The sequence below is a fragment of the Hydra vulgaris genome, chromosome 12 (assembly GCF_038396675.1).
Source record: "Hydra vulgaris chromosome 12, alternate assembly HydraT2T_AEP".
NCBI classification, from domain to species: Eukaryota; Metazoa; Cnidaria; class Hydrozoa; order Anthoathecata; family Hydridae; genus Hydra; species Hydra vulgaris.
Window position 1 is genome coordinate 49,663,574 of NC_088931.1, and position 16,636 is coordinate 49,680,209.

Consider the following 16,636-nt stretch of genomic DNA (forward strand, 5'->3'; position numbering starts at 1 on the left):
CATCTTAATAAATATGTTCAGTGGTATTAAAAATCATGAAAATTTGTATTTTTTTTGGTTAAAGTCAGGTTTATATTTTAAATATTATTCATTTTATTGTTATATATACTTTTTATTTTATATATATATATATATATATATATATTTATATATATATATATATATATATATATATATTTCTTAGATTTTTTATCAATTTTAGATTTATTTTACGTTTTTTGCTGATTTGGTTTTTATCACTGTTTCCTTAATTATGATTTTTCCAAAAAAATCCTAACGTAGTAAAAGTTTAATGGATACTTCATTTTTTGAGTGTCTAAATATTTTGGAGAACAATATTACCTGAAAATTGCTAAGCAAACAGCAGTTAGTTAATCAAAGTCATCTATATGTTAGCAAATTTAAATGGCATTTATTAATTACTAACACCATATAACATCATACAAGTAAATATAAATACAACCATATGAGTACATACATGATACACTCATATTAGTGTAATTATAATAGTGATTGACATTATGAACTATGATATTATAATATATATGTGCATGTTCAAAAAACACGCACATATATATTATACATATGCGTGTTATGCACATATATATTGCAGTCTTGTTGGAAGTAAACTTGTCTAAAAAAAATAACATGTTTATAAAACTATCAACATTTGTTTAAAATTTTTTTTTGTCAAGAGTTCAAAAAGTATTTTACCAGAATAGCAAAATGTGTTAAGTACACTAACTCACATAGACAAAATCAGAACTTGAAATTATTCAAATTATGGTATCAAATCATAGCAAACAATTGTAATTTTTTATAATTATTATATATAAAAAAAAAAACATAATAACTAAAGTTTTTAACTTCTATCTATTTACTTCTTATCTCAAAAAATATATATAATAATAATTATATGAAACTATTGTAAAGATATTTACTTTCTGCTTCTAGAATAAATAAAAGTAATAAATCTTAAGAAAAGTTCTTGATTACTATTCGAATTTAAAGTCATTAAGATTATCCATTTAAATTTGAGTTAATTATTACGCTTTATGTGCTTTTTATTGCGTTATGCACAAAAAATAGTCTTTAGTTGTACTTTTTATTCAATTGAAAGTATCTTGAGCAGTTTTACCTAATATCCAATCGAAAGTGTAATCTGGGATAAACATATTCTTTGATTGGTTGAACTTTTGATCAAAACTTCTCCGGTACTTTATTATACCGGCATATATAACCGGGTATCCAACTTTTTGTTGTCTCGTAAAACTTCTTTTCTTAAGTTGCTTGCAATGGAGAATGTGTAAAACTTAAATTGATTTGATTTTATTGGTAAGTTTTACTTAAGTTTTTATAGAATAAATATATCCTTGGTAAATTTGCATCTATAAAAGTTAGCTTAATATCATTATTTAAATATATCTTCAGTTACTCGGCTTTTTTAATAACGAATTGAATTTGAATATTTAGCTTTTATGACAAACTTAATTTTACATTTCAACTTTGCTCGCGCTGTTTTGTTTACTTTTTTTGCTCTTGCGCCTGCGTTTTTTTAGAGCATGCGCATTTACGAATGAGGCTTTAAAAAATGTTCTTGGCTTTTTATTAAAATGGAATACAAGGAGGAGAGTTGAATTGTTTGTTTCGCGATGCCCAAATTTTTGTCAAACGCTAACATTGAATCCAAATAAACCCTCACAAATTCAAAAAGTTTAGTTTTGTGCAAATAAACTTTTTCAAGTATTATTTGAAAATATTTTAAAAAAAGATGTTTTTCACAAATTAAATTTAATGCGACTCAAGTCTTCCTAAACTAAATTTTTTATAAATCACAACAATTCTATACGCACTAGCTCAAAAAAGCGTTGTAGACAAGAGTTATTAATTTAGGCAAAGATCTCTAATAGGGAATGTTTGTTTTTTAAGTATTTAAAGTTTATTAAAAATAAACAACTATTAAATTTTGATATTATTTTGTTTTATTATTGGGTCATTTTATGCTAAGTGGACTAGAATTCAGGGTTTATTAATGACTTACCTTAGTTTATGGGTTATTTTATATTAATAAAAAAAGTATTAAGGGTTGGCATTAAAAAACTCGCCCACAAAAACATGCATATTAAAACCCAATAAAATATGCCTAATTAAACTCATGCAATCTGTTTTTTTTTTTAGATGTTTCACAACTTTATGAATTATTACAACCAGCATTTCTGAAAACATAAACATATTTTAGTAGCTAGCTTTAAAAGGGGAGTTTCAGTTTATTTTAAAAAATTTTTCACTGATATGTTCGGAAACCAAAAAAGATTTATTTAATAAGATTTTTTAGAACAATTTCATTTTAAAAAATTGTTTTTACAATACCAACTATCTTTTGATACTGTTTATATAAGGTAAGTGTAGGTATTAAGGCCCACCTAACAGACTTTTGGTCATTTAGACCTTAAAAATTAAGTTTAAAAAAATATGTTTGATTGCTGCTTGAGTTTAATCATTCCTTTATGTAAAAATGATATCTGCATATAGAGAAATTAATTATAATAAAAGTTGTTCATATTTTCTAACATGCCTTAGATGGGCCTTATTACCCCCCTAGGGTGGTAATAAGGCCCATTTTTGTATTTTTTACATGGGCCTTACTACCCCTCTAGGATGGTAATAAGGCCCATGTAAAAAGTACAAAAAATAAAGAAAGAAAAAATAGAAAAAAGTTAGTAGACATTCTCTTAATGCATAGTTTATCTCACATTTATATAATATTAAGTAATCTGGCATGTTTATATAACTTCAAAAGATCCAATTTTTCATACAACAGTGAATAACAACAGAAAATTAAAAAATTCAATAAAAAAATGTTACAAAGAAAATCATTAATCTTCACAGAATAGACACACTACCTTCCTCATTTTCAGAATCATACCCCGTGCATGTCTCATGGTACCATACTTTACATTTACAACATTGTTGCATATTTTCCACAGACTTTTGCTGGCACAACGAACAAAACTAATCATTCACATCCACACTTACAGATTTACATTTGCTTTTCCTTTGCCCTTATTCTTTTTTTAACAGCTTTCGAAATGGAAAGGTTGAAAATCTTTTTTCGTCAAGGCTTTAGCAACATAGTTAAAACTTTTTTTGCGGCCAACCATAGCCATGTTTTTCTTTTTAGCAGGACTCAGCATTAAATCAGTGAAACTTGCATTAAGATTCTTTTTGGGTTGATCGACTGGAGCTGTTGAGGAACTATGTTTGTAGACTGAAACCATTGAGAGACAGGTATGGGCAACTGAAGCTGTTGAGAGACCGGGTTGGGTGACTGAAGCTGGTAAAGGACCGGGTTAGATGGTTGAAGCTGGTGGAGGACTGGGACAGACAACTGAAGTTTTTGAGTGACTGGGTCAGAAGATTGATGATTAAGGACCGAGTTCGATGACTGGAGTTGTTGAAGGTCCTGTTTGGATGACTGAAGCTTTTGAAGGACTGGTTTGAATGACTGGACTTTCTTCTTCATATTTCTGCATATATACTTTAAAAACTTTAATTATTATTTTTAATTACTATTTATAAGTAAAGTATTAAATCGTTACTTTTTTAAAGTATAAAATCTATCAATTTCAGGTCAACAATGTTTTTGTCATTAATTAACAGCAATTTTCTTTAACACTTAACCAAACTTTGTTACACTTAACCAAAGTTTGTTGTTTATTGTTTGTTTTAATTAATGATTTCTTTTATTTACGCTCAACTAAAGTCAGTTTCATGTTGCTTGTTTTATTTACTTTCCTTAATGATTTCTTTTATCAACACTAAACTAAAGTTTAGTGTATTTCTTTTATGTTTGGGCCTTATTACCCGATTTTTAGTGGGTCTTTATTACCCACTTTGGACCTGCCCCGTTTATCAATAAATTATTCTTTTATTTCAACACGTGCATAAAGTCTGACTTATTAGTTTCTTTGCTATTACTAGCATTGTGTTGCTTTTGTTTACAAAGGTTCTCATTTTGGTTATTTCTTACAGTATCATTAGTGTTCAAAATGGCTTTAATTTATTGCTATGTATTCCTCTGACTGTTTACATATTTATAGCGAAGTTTCAGATTTGATTTTAATTTTATTATCAGCTTTTTTTCATAGTCCCTTCTGGCTAACACGGCTTCTTTTGATACTAATTTTGTTATTATTTTTATGGATTGAACTTTCCTGCATCTTCCCATCTGACTGCTTAGTTTATGTATCTTAGATCTTTTTTCATTCTTACTAATGCTCTAAGATTTTTGCTAAACCATGGATTTCCATTTCCAATCATGGATGTGTTTATGTTTTGCATTAACATCAATTTTTAGTATACAAATTACTCAGTTTAATATAAAAGTATTGTGCATTCGTTGTGTTGTTGATTTATGAAAATGAAAGTCCCAGTCAGTTGAGTTAACTTTTTGTTTCTTATTGTGTAGTCTCCTCTAGTGTAGTCAAATTTATATTTTGATGTTCTGCTACTCTGTTAATGTTTAGTTCAAGTTTAAATGTCAACACTAAGTGCCTCTTGTTTGTACAACCCAAGGTTACATCTGATTTTAGCTTGTATATTCTGTTACTATCGTTGGGAATGTAATGATTTTTACGCAAATAATTTATCTGGACAATAATTTCTAACAATCTTTCAGAACAATGATTATCAATTGCAGAATAAGTAATTCCCTTTAAAGAATAACATGAAAAATGATTGCTAAAATATTCCCTAAGATAATAAATCCGCATGAGAAATTATCACTTAAAAGCCGTAGCACTCAACTCAATGTTAGTTAAAATTAAGACACGAGAAGACTACACACAGTATAATATAATAATTTAATATTATAACAATTTAATATATAGAAATAGAAATAAATATCAACCAAAGATTAAAGCAATTCTCTTTCCTATAATAATTAAAAAGACAAAACATCTTGCAAAATTGTTATTGTTTTCTCCTCTTGGGTAAATTGATCTGTCATTTTGTTGTTTTTCTAAAAGTTATTGTTTTTGAACCTAGAGTTCTAGCTGGCATTATACAAAATAAAAATGCTTATGGACTACTAATGAGAAAAAAACTTTTTTCCCATCAGTAGTCCATAACCATTTTTACAATTTTACAGCTCTAGGATAAAACCCGGAGTCTTTAGGTATAATGCCAGCTAGAACTCTAGATTTAAAAACGATAACTTCCAAGTCATTAAATTTTATGAATTGTTTTCCTTTTGCAGATCATAAGTCAACCAACATGTATAGAGCTTCTGGACACCAGAGACCACGAAAAAACAGAGATATAAAGCCTTAACTAAGTTCCTTTTCTATCTCCCCTCATTCATTACATGTGAAAAAAACTTGATTTGTCTTTTTATTGAAAGAGTTTAACAAGTTTATTTAGGCTAAATTTTGATTATGTGACCAGTATATTTTATAATCATTTCTCTTCCTTTATTTACAACTTCGTCCACAACTCTAAATCCAATTATAAAGATGGCGCAAAATTAGAAACATCATCTCCTGTATTACCAATAACACTTACTACTATTTAGTAAGTGACCAGGGTTGATGTTTAACCAAGGCCAGGGCCAGGTTTGATAGAATATAGCCGGGGCATAAACATTTATACATCCTAAAGTATATTTTTTTAATTCAAACTTTATGTTATACTTTGTATATATATGCATATATAAACATCATTATGATCAACATGATTATCATGATCATCATTATTTTTATGATGATAATGATGATGATCATGATCTTGATTATCATCATCATCATCAACAGCATAAAAGAGGAAGACTAAAGCCTGATTATGATGATCATGATCATCATTATGATCATGATCATCATAATCAAGCTTTAGTCATAATCATGATGATTATCATGATGATCATCATCATGATCATGATCATCATAATCAGGCTTTAGTCTTCCTCTTTTATGCTGTTGATGATGATGATGATAATCAAGATCACACCATCATCATCACCATCAGGCTTTAGCCTTCTTCTTTTATGCTGTTTCTCTAATATAAACAATCTAGAGCATTTTTTTTAACCAAAGCTCATTCATGCAATATGTAAGGCACTTTCTTCAAGTTTTCTTACTTCTACCACTACCACTTTCTACTGAAGCTGCTACTTCTCTACATGCTGATGCCTAAATTACTTTAATCTTTTCTAACAAATATTTTTCAATACAACGTTTTTTCTAATTGTCTGCTAGAGTCACACCACACATCCATCTGATCATCTTCTCTTTCTTTTTATGATGTAGCAAGTACTGCACCATATAAATGCCAAAGTTTGTATAACAATGAAAGGATATTGTATGCCAGCATCTAAATTAATAGCAAACATATATGTTTGTATCTATAATATGTATGCATAATGTGCATCTTGGAAGCTTTTATTCTTTCTAGACTAAAAGTTTGGAAGCTTTTATTCCTACTCTTTTTTACAAGAACATCTCTCTTAAGAACAACGTCCTTTTATTATTGCAAGAAGATAATGTAAAAATGTCCTGTCTGTTGCTAAGCTCTGTTATTATCAGTTTACAAAATCTTGTATCTTGTCTCAGATGTTAGGTTCTAGAGATTTTTGGTTAGTCTTTAACAGTGTCATTAACTAAAATAAGTCTAACATTTAATTTCTAATTCATGGGTCTGATTTTTTACTTCTCCCCAGAATAAAGCAGAATTATTTGCAAAGAAATCTTACTCTAGTTTGACTCTTGAGTATAATGGGCATACTCTTCCTGACAGTTGAACAGATTAACCCATTATTAAACATGGAAATTACTCTGGCTTCCAATGCTTAAGTTAATTCTCAATTAAACACTTCTACAGTTTGTGCTCCAGAGTAGATTTCCATCATAGTCTTAAAAAAGTGTTCTCCAGAACTCTCTTAAATGTTTGCTTTTAAAAACTTTTAAAAAGTGCTAAATAAGTAGTTCCGATTTTTCAAAACTCTAGAAAACACTTTGACCCCTCCAACTCTCCTACAATTAGTCTTCACTCTGTTATTAGTTTCTTTATATAAAGGTTTTGAGGTTATTTAATTATTTCTTTCTAACTGCAGTAGTAAAGTTATTCTTGAAGGCCTACCTTCTTTATTTCAAGTAACTTTATAGGTAATACAGGGTTCTATCTTTGCTCCTGTATCCTTTCTTATCTACAATAACAATCATGAAATCTAAAGTGGCTCTATTTGCTCATGGCTCGACTTTATACTCTTGTCTTGACAAAAAATATTTACTTTTAAGTTTTTTTATTTTTAAGACTTCAAACATTAGAAAATAATAATTGAAATTTTTTTTGAATTTGGTATACAGTGTCTTTGTTCATAACAAGTAAAATTGAACAAACATGGGGAGGGTATCTTAATAAGCTCAGGGTGGGTAGGAAATTTTTTTAAAAATTATTAAAGATCAACTTCTGTGTATTAAGCACTTAAGAGTACCACCTTTTTTTCCCTTTCATTTTTCACAATTCTTGTTTTTTAAGAAACAAATTTAAGTAAATTTGACCTTGTTTTTTTTTTCTTTTTAAAAGACCACTTTCCAATTCTTTCAAATAACTCTTTGCAACTAAACTATTCAGGATGACAAAATGTCATAATTACAGGTGTTATGTTTATTTTTAAATGTTTATTTGGATTCCTTGCCTCAAAATATGTCAGTGTACACATTTTCAGCTTTCCATTACACACAGAACAAAAATAATGAGGAAAACCATTTTTCAAACTGATGAATTTTTGTTAGTTCAAGGCAAAGTTTGAAGAGTCAATAGATAAAATTTTGGAAATGTTTATAACTTATTAAAATTTTTGAGTGGTGTAAAAATCTGCAAAATCTGAGAGTTAGGGTTGCATGCCCTGGATGTTTTCACATGGAATAGCCTTAGACTCACTTTTGTAAATCATTGACATTACTTAATGCTTATCAACATTAGCACTTAAATAACAGATATTGGATTTAAAAAGTTAATTCTTGTTGGATTAATATGCAAAACTTGAGTTGTAGAAATTACTTAATTTTTTTTTTTTAGTTTTTTTTTTAAAGTATCAATTGATTGATGCCACTTGTTCTTAAATCTGACTTTTTGAGTATATGTCAGAATTCTTAAATAAATATGTCACAAAAAAAAAAATGCTGAAGACCACATCCACATATAAATCTGAAATTTATTAGGTGCCTAATATTGTCCAATCTATATAAAAAATAAATAAAAAAATTCTCCAACTGATTCTAGAAAATTATTTAGTAAAATGTTTCCAAATAGTAACATTGGTTTTAACTAATAACAATTTTTAAGCAATATCATTTGCAATGCTTTTTCAACAAAGCAAGTTGTATTACAAAATTTTGGCTTGTTCCCTTTTTTTAAAATGAACTAATATCTGTGCTATACATGTATCATATTACACTGTTTTATTTAATAAATCCATAATCCATTTTTTTCAGAAGAATTAAATGGATTTTGAAATAGCAAAGTTGGTATGATTGAAACTTGTTAAGAGTTCATGGAGCACTCAACTGCATCTGAAATTGTTCAAACATTTTTAAAATGTATTTCTGATATAGATAAATCAAAGATTTTACAGGTGTCATCAGATAGACCATATATAAAATTATATAAAATGAAGTTTCAGAAAATGCAACTGAGACAAGATAAGTGAGGGGAAAGGATTTAAAATCATTAGGTATACTAGTTAAGGGATCTGCATGGGCTTTACTACATACAATGACTAGTAAAGGGAAAACACAAAAAGGAAGTGCTGCTACATCAACTGATGGTTTAGGCTGTGCAGTAATAAGTTTTTTGCACTATTCTTTGTTTTTGTTTTTTTCCAAAAAACTGTATAAGCTACCACTTTAACTTAACAATCATCAATATCTTATATAGTGATCTTTGTTTTTAAACAAATAAAAAGATAAAAGTTTACCATTAATTTTATCATGAACAAATGTCATAATATTGTTGTAGATTTTATTTAGAAATGTCTGATGGTAAAAGGAATACTTTATCTGTTTCTTTTGAAAAACCAAAGCTTGGTAACCTATTTCCTGATAATAACAAGACTCAAAATGAATTAGTTCATAGATATAATTTGAATCTGTTTCCATCTAATGATGCATCATTTCCAGAATTTGATTATTCTTTGTTACTCAAATCAGTAGTAAGTTTGTTTTTTTGTTGTTGTTTTTCTAATATTGCTCCTTTTAAAATTTTATAGTTTAGTTATCAGAAAAATTATTTAAAAAAAAAGTTCAGTTTGGAAGTTCAGAGACTTAGATAGAAAGTAATATGTTAGAGGCTTGCTGTAGAAAGTTTTTCAGACAGAAAGTTTAATCAGTTTTTGTTTTTATTGCATGAAATACCTTCTTTTTTTTTAATGTAAATATCACATTTTTAAAGTTTTTTTTTTTTTTTTAAGCAAAAAGTAAATTCAACTGCAGATTCACCATTAGATAATTTTGAAGAAGATTCCACATTAAAAGCACTGGCAAAAAAGTTGGAACAAAAATATGTATAAATATTTATTTTAATGCTGTTTTTTCTTGTGTCTGCCTTTTATTGTGTTTTATGTTATGACTTCTTTAAGGGCACTGCATCACAAAATGAAAAAAAAAAGGCAAGCAAGCATTTAGATGTAAGATTTTTGTAAAAGTTGTTTGTTGGGTTTTAGGTTTAAAATGTAAAACAATAGGGAGCAATAAAAAAAACTTTTACCTTAAATAGTAAGTTATAGTAAAAATTAATAAATATAATAAAATAAATATATATTAAAAAATAATAAATATATATATTTTTATTTATGTTTTTTTTTTATATAGACTTTTGACATTGGTTATGGATATGATGAGTCAGATTCATTTCTTGACAATTCTGAAGCTGTATGACTTCTTTTTTGTTTGTTTGTTTTTTGTATTTTTGTAATTTTTTTTTGTTATTTTTTTTTTTTTTTAGTTCAAACAAAAATAATTTTTATATCAAACTTTGGTTTGTTTTTTTTTTTCATCAATTTGACAGTGTAAGTATTTTTAAAAATTTCACTGAAATTCACATTTCTCAAATTTAGAAGATTGTCAATAAAATAAAATAAAAATTGAATACTCTCCTTGACTGAAGTGGAACTCTTCCAAAGTCTTAAGGAGGTGACTTGAATAATAAAAAAAAAAGACTTTTGTTCAGATGGTTTAAGTTTAAAAAATAAAAAAAGTTTTTGGAATATAAAAAAAAGTTACGAATTCATTAACCTTGTACCTAAACCTTCTTGTTAAAGCAAAAGCTTGAATAAATTATATCCTTCTTGTAGAAACCAATTTTTTGTATAAGTTATAACTATTTAATAATTATTATGTAGTTACAATTTTAACACGAAAAAAAAAAAGATCAAGAATTTAAAAGTTACTAAAAAATTATTAGTTTCTTTTATCTTTTGAAAAAGGTCACTCTGCATCACATTTCATAACACATTAAGTCTCATATAATAGTGGGTTTTTTTAAAATTATATCAACCTGGGTCTTTATAGAAATAATAATGGCTTCAAATAAAAATCAATTATTTAAAAACTAAAATCTAAGTAAAAATCTTGTGATAGATTCATCAAAAAACAAAAAGTTGTAAAAATTGCTGCACAAAATTGTATCAATTTATTTTACAATTTTATTTTGTTAGAAGCATTTAAATTTAAAAATATTACCTTTTTAGGTTAAACATGTTAATTAGTCATAAAATTAAAGTTATACAAGTAGTAGAAATAAAGCAATTAAATAGATTAATAATACTAATAGCTTCAAAAATAAGAAGATAAAGTAAAAAATATCAGTCTCTACGTTTTTTGGCAATTGAAATTTTAATGTTATTTTTATTAGTTGCATTTTCATTATAATCTTTTGGACACCTTGCATCTTCTTTACTTTATTTGAATTTTCAATGTTTGCTGCATGGATTAACTCTCCGGTCACTAGTCATTTTGCATAAAATTAAAATCAAGTTTTCTTTTTACTGTTTTTTCTTTCTTGCACTGTCTAGAGCAGTTTTGTTTTCTTGAACTGCAGTTTGAGTTAGATTAACATTTGCTTTCAGATTTATTACAATTATTGATTGAGACTGGCGTGTGTGTGGGTAAGTTACTATTATTGGTTGATTAGATTCACATAGTTTAGTTAAAGCTGGTGGAAGTTGTTCACAGATTGAACACAGGTGTAAACAGTTAAGAAAAGATTGATTTTTGGCTTTTGGTGGTTAAAATATTTTGGCAATTTGCTATTTAGTTGACTTTGTTGACTTGGTTATTGGAGTTCAGTCAAAGTTTTGAAATTCTCCAATATTTTAAAGAAGGATGAAACATTTATTGAGTTAAAGAGTTTTAATTAAAGTTGAACAAGCACATCATCAGTAAGTGTTATGCTCATCTAATATTTGACACAAACTTTTTTACATGGCAATAGACTCAAACGTCTAAAGGTTAAAAAATGTACAACAATTAGGCTGGTAGGCATATCAGCTTATGGTTATTTTCAATAAAAGTGAAAGCTGGTATCTAATTTGCTAACATAGTCAGTGCTCTAAAACTAGCTTTTAATCTAAAGCTTTTAATCTGAAACTTTTTTGTTTGTTGGTCAAAAGAAAAAAAACTTTTTTTAAATTTATTTAAAAGAAAAGCTAAATCTATTTAAAAAGATTTTAAATTGATTTAGATTTTCTTTGGACAAAGCAATTCCACAAAAATTTATTTGTTCTGAGTGTAGCAATTAGTCAGCAAATTATAAACTGTTTAATGGCTTAAATCAGATAGATTCATAATTTTTGCTTACAACATAGAAATCACAAAAGTTAGTTTTTGATGGCCTACCTGTTTCCTTTTTTCTTTAATTCGAAAGAGCTTCTGCTGGTAAATCTTACAGAATCCCAAAATTTTTTTGAACATTTTACTAAAAATATTTAATTCTATAGTAGCATTTCTTATTTTTGAACACACAAAAATCCTAATTTTCTTTCAGTACCTTGCTAGCTAGCAGTTAATAAATTTGTTTAACAACTCGGACTCAAAAGAAAAAGTTTTATGTTGTGTGAAGCTGTTTCATATAAATGTTTGTTAGGCTGTATAAAGATGTTTCATTTAAATCTGAAAATAAGTAAGAGAATACAATAAATAAATAAATTAGATAATTTTTTTTTCACTAAACAAGTTTAGATAAGTCTCTAATTAGGTCTCTAATTAGGTCTCTAATTAGGTCAAATAAATCTAGCTAAAAAGTTTAAAGCAAAGAAATCAAATTCTAATTTAATCATGTAGATAAATCATGTAGTAAAAACAATGTGACTTGAATTCTAAAAGAGTAGCCTTTTTATTACCTCCTCTCATGTTAATAAAGTTTGTTAAAGTTTAATATATCATAAAAATCTTTTTTTTTTTTGATCGTTTCTTTGTAATTATTTAGTATGATGAAGTTGTTCCGTCTGACTGGACAACTGAACATGGTGGGTTTTACATAAATGAAGGGAATTTAGACTTCAAACCAGTATCTCAGAGTTCGAATGATAAGTAATTTTTTTAATTTTTAATAAGTAATTTATTAATATGTACTTAGTTATAGTTAATGCATAGTAGTTAATTCTATACATTTCTTAGAATACTGCAAAAGGTGTTTGCAAGTGGCAAAAAAAGAAAGGTGCGTGTTTGTATGTTATATATATATATATATATATATATATATATATATATATATATATATATATATATATATATATATATATATATATATATAAATTATGTTAGTGTATTCTACAAATAGAGTGCTCAATGTTCTTAAAGAACAGAGCAATAGTAAACTAGTAATAGGTTTTGGATAAATTAGTAATAAATTAGTAATAGATTTTGATTTTGGAAATCCATTTTCTTTAGTGTTAACTCATAGTTATACTGTAGCTAAATTTTGATAGCTTTTTCATTTTTGAAAAATATATTCTAAGTGTGGCAGAATTAGTGACATATATATTTGTTTAAATTCTAATTCACTTCTAACAAGGCTGCAAACAACCACTATTAAGTTACTACAAAACAAAGAATAGAATTAAAGAGCAGGGAAATGGTTGACAGAAAATTTGTAGGTTGTATAATTTAGGAAAATATGAAGTTGGGAAATAACCCTATGAAACATGAAGTTGATCCACACTTTAACCCTATGAAACATGAAGTTTATCCGCACTTTAACCCAATGAAACATGAAGTTAAAGTGTGGATAAAAAAACTAAACAAATAAAAGATTTTAAAACTTGCATCAACGATGATGATACAGCAAAAGGATGTGACTTTACTGAAGGACGAGTCAAGTGAGAATGAGTATTAGTTAATGGAACTAGAAATGATAGCTCCTTTAAGCAGTGACCATGATAGTATTTGTAGAAACAAGGAAGAGATGTTACATTATTAAGATGACAGAAAGGTTCAAGCTTGGCAGAGAAAGCAGGTCTAACTACGTTTACAATGCATTATTGAACTTTGTCTAAAGAGAAAGAGCATCATTAAATAAACCAGTTTAATTATGATAATATTTGATGATGATCCAGCATTTCATGAAGAATAAGAATGAGAGGGTTGCCATTCATTAATACAGGAGTGTCGACAGTATTTCAATTATTGTTTGTAGTAAATAACTGAGTTTAGTTGGAGTTAAAATTCGCAAACCACTGCAAGCCCCAATCTGTTAGAGAAAAGAGATCAGATTCAAGATGGGCTGCTGTTTTAAGCAATCCAAAAGAAAGCTTTTTGATCGCTTAGAACAACTTTGATTTTTTGTCAAGAAAGGAGTATAAAGTTGAGTTGTTAGCAAATAGAGCCACTTTAGATAATCATTAGTGAGATCACTTTAGATGACCACTTTAGGAAGATCACTAATGTAGATTAGAAGCAATACAAGACCAAGGATAGAACCTTGAGGTACCCCAGAAGTTACTGAAAATGAAGAAGAGTGTTGGCCTTTAAGAATGACTTTAGTAAAGCAATTAGAAAAAAATGATTTCATAATCTTAAAACTTTCCCAGATACACATGATACACAGATATGAAGCAAGCTTATGGAGAAGATCTGCATTCCAATCCTTATCCAAAGTTTGCCAAGATGCCAATAGACCTTGCCTTGCTGCCTCTATCTAATGCTCAATAGAATCTTTCAGTCACAGCAGTTAAAAAGTCAGCCATAGAATGAGAAGATCAAAACCATATTGATTGTCTGAGAGTAAGTTGTTTGATTCAAGATAGGATGTTAGAAATTTGTTGATCAAATACTCAAAGACCTTGCTATTAATAGAATAAAAGACTGATTGGACGATAGTTAAAAGGGGTTATAATATTCTCCAGAGTTTTTAAAACTTGGAACCCCAGAGAAAATATGATGCATACAGTCTTGGTTAAAAAGATGGCTCACCATTATATGACCACAAAAATAATAGTTTGCTTTGACAATTTGACCACAGTTGTTTATATTTTGAAAATTGGGATATTTTGGAACAAAAATGCGCCAAAAAAATTATTATATCAAAAATTAAAAATAAACTTTATAAATAAAAGACTGGATAAATAATAATTTTGTTGTTGTTTCATCTGGATAGAGAATTGCATGTTTTAACATGCAATTCTTAATTAATTTAAGTATAGGTCTTTTCCAATGGCGTTACTACTAGTTCATGTTGAATGTTTTGTATTTCTGTTGCATATTTTAAAGTTATTTATATTTTAACTTTTCGATTATTATGATCAAGTTCATGATTTTCATTTATTTATATTTAAACCGACTCAAATTCAATCAAATAATGAGTTTCGACACGGCTATGTAAATAGTTCTAATAGATTGAATACATATTGCATTTGCTAGTTCAAGCACCTAATACAGGGTAATATCCATAGGAATCTTTTAGATTTTTTTTTATTAAAATGACGGTGTTTAATCATTGCATCCATTTTCATAATTTCTGTCAAATCTTTTGTAACACTGGTCAATATCAAGTTCACAACACTTGGACTTCAATCAAAACTAGATATTTTGAAAGTTCATCACAATTTCATTTTCATTAATACTTGTTTTGTAGTAATGTTTTCATTTTTGCAATTATTATACTAAACTTATTAACTTATGCTTAACTAATTATTAAACTAAAATTAAAAATTGATGACCTCTTTTAGTTTTTCCTAAGGGATCTATATGTACCAAGTTACATATACAAAAAGGAGAGGCTGTAAACACTAAAAATATTATATTTGTTAATTTTGTGTCATATAGTTGGAATGTTGTGTATATCTTTTTTTTTTATTATTTTATTTTGTCCGAAGCAGACAAAATAATTTCATAAGTTCACATAGTATGCATTCATTGCTAAATTTGATGTTTGCTCAACATTTTCATTATTGTAATCTTCATTATTGACTTTAAACAAATTGTTTCATTTGCGTAGCTACAGACTTTGCTACCTCTGGTATTATTGCGATCTCTATGATAAGGGTGATACCCAGGTATGATTAGTGCTGAAATCATTCCACCATGTTTATGTAATAAAAATTACATTTGGGTAACATATTTTTATTATAACTTTATTTAATTTACTTTTTTCAAGTTGGATCCAGAACTTATAACTGTTTGAAATGTTCATTCCATTTAAGTTTTCTACTTCAGACCTTAATGGCTTCATAAAAGTTTTTTCTGCTTCGGTCTTGTTGATATTAAAGTATTTGGTTTTCTTTATTTTGGAAAGTTGTTTCTAGGATTTATATCATCAAACTCTAATATAACTGAAAATTTTTGTTATAAATGCTTTAATCATATCTTGTAATTGCTTTAATTTTTACGCTCTAAATTTACATTTTTTATGAATTATAATACTTCCTTTTATAATTTTTTTTTTCTTATATTTAAATCACTATTTATGGTTTAAACCAAATAAAATAATTTTTTTTTTCTAGCTTTCTTAGATGTTTCATTTATTACATTATTTTATTAATTAAAATCTATTTGTGCTGGAGTCATTATGCTCTCAGACTTTATTTTGGATAGTATGAGCAGAAATTTTTATTTTGTGGTCATTTGAACTTTATTTGTAAATTTTTTAAATCTGTTTTGCTTGACTTGGAAATTAATGTTTCAATCAATGCAGTTATTTTTATTTTATAACCTCTTTAAACAATATCAGTTGTAGTTTCCATCAATTTATACTTTTTCATATTGCCAACTGTTTAAAAAGGATTCCAGTCTACTTATCAACTTCTTTGTAGGTGTTTCCATTAGTACTCCCATGTGGCTATAAATTAATTGGTTTTATTTAATATTATATGTGTTAAATCAACTAGTTTTTATATCACAAAAAGCTGGTCTTTCTTAAAAATCATTTTCTTAAATATCATCAATTTTCCTCATCCCTGATGCAATTTTACAAATATATAAAATATTTAATGATCTGCTGCTTTCAGATTCTGATATAATTTTACACGACTTTATATTTAAGTAGTGCTACTAAAATATTTTTTAGTTATTTTATGTATTATAGGCTCACTTGAAACATTGTTTTACTTAAAAAAAATTTTGCCCTAGATGTTAGATATACACAACAT

General features: G+C 27.3%; 1 protein-coding gene across 7 annotated transcripts in view; it reads left to right on the forward strand.

Moving 5' to 3' along the window:
* The first annotated feature begins 1,057 nt into the window (after positions 1 to 1,057).
* LOC101240449 (ubinuclein-1) overlaps positions 1,058 to 16,636 on the forward strand; it is a 39,777-nt gene continuing 24,198 nt past the window's right edge. For 2 of the 7 annotated variants that reach the window (XM_065813568.1, XM_065813572.1), the window contains exons 1-7: positions 1,205 to 1,335; positions 9,013 to 9,205; positions 9,464 to 9,556; positions 9,632 to 9,679; positions 9,864 to 9,923; positions 12,478 to 12,581; positions 12,669 to 12,708. In XM_065813568.1, coding sequence (XP_065669640.1) covers positions 9,026 to 9,205; positions 9,464 to 9,556; positions 9,632 to 9,679; positions 9,864 to 9,923; positions 12,478 to 12,581; positions 12,669 to 12,708 — 525 coding nt within the window. In that variant the 5' untranslated portion in view covers positions 1,205 to 1,335; positions 9,013 to 9,025. Of the gene's footprint in view, positions 1,336 to 9,012; positions 9,206 to 9,463; positions 9,557 to 9,631; positions 9,680 to 9,863; positions 9,924 to 12,477; positions 12,582 to 12,668; positions 12,709 to 16,636 lie in introns of all 7 variants that reach the window. The other 5 variants (XM_065813570.1, XM_065813574.1, XM_065813573.1 and 2 more) reach the window with 4 other exon arrangements.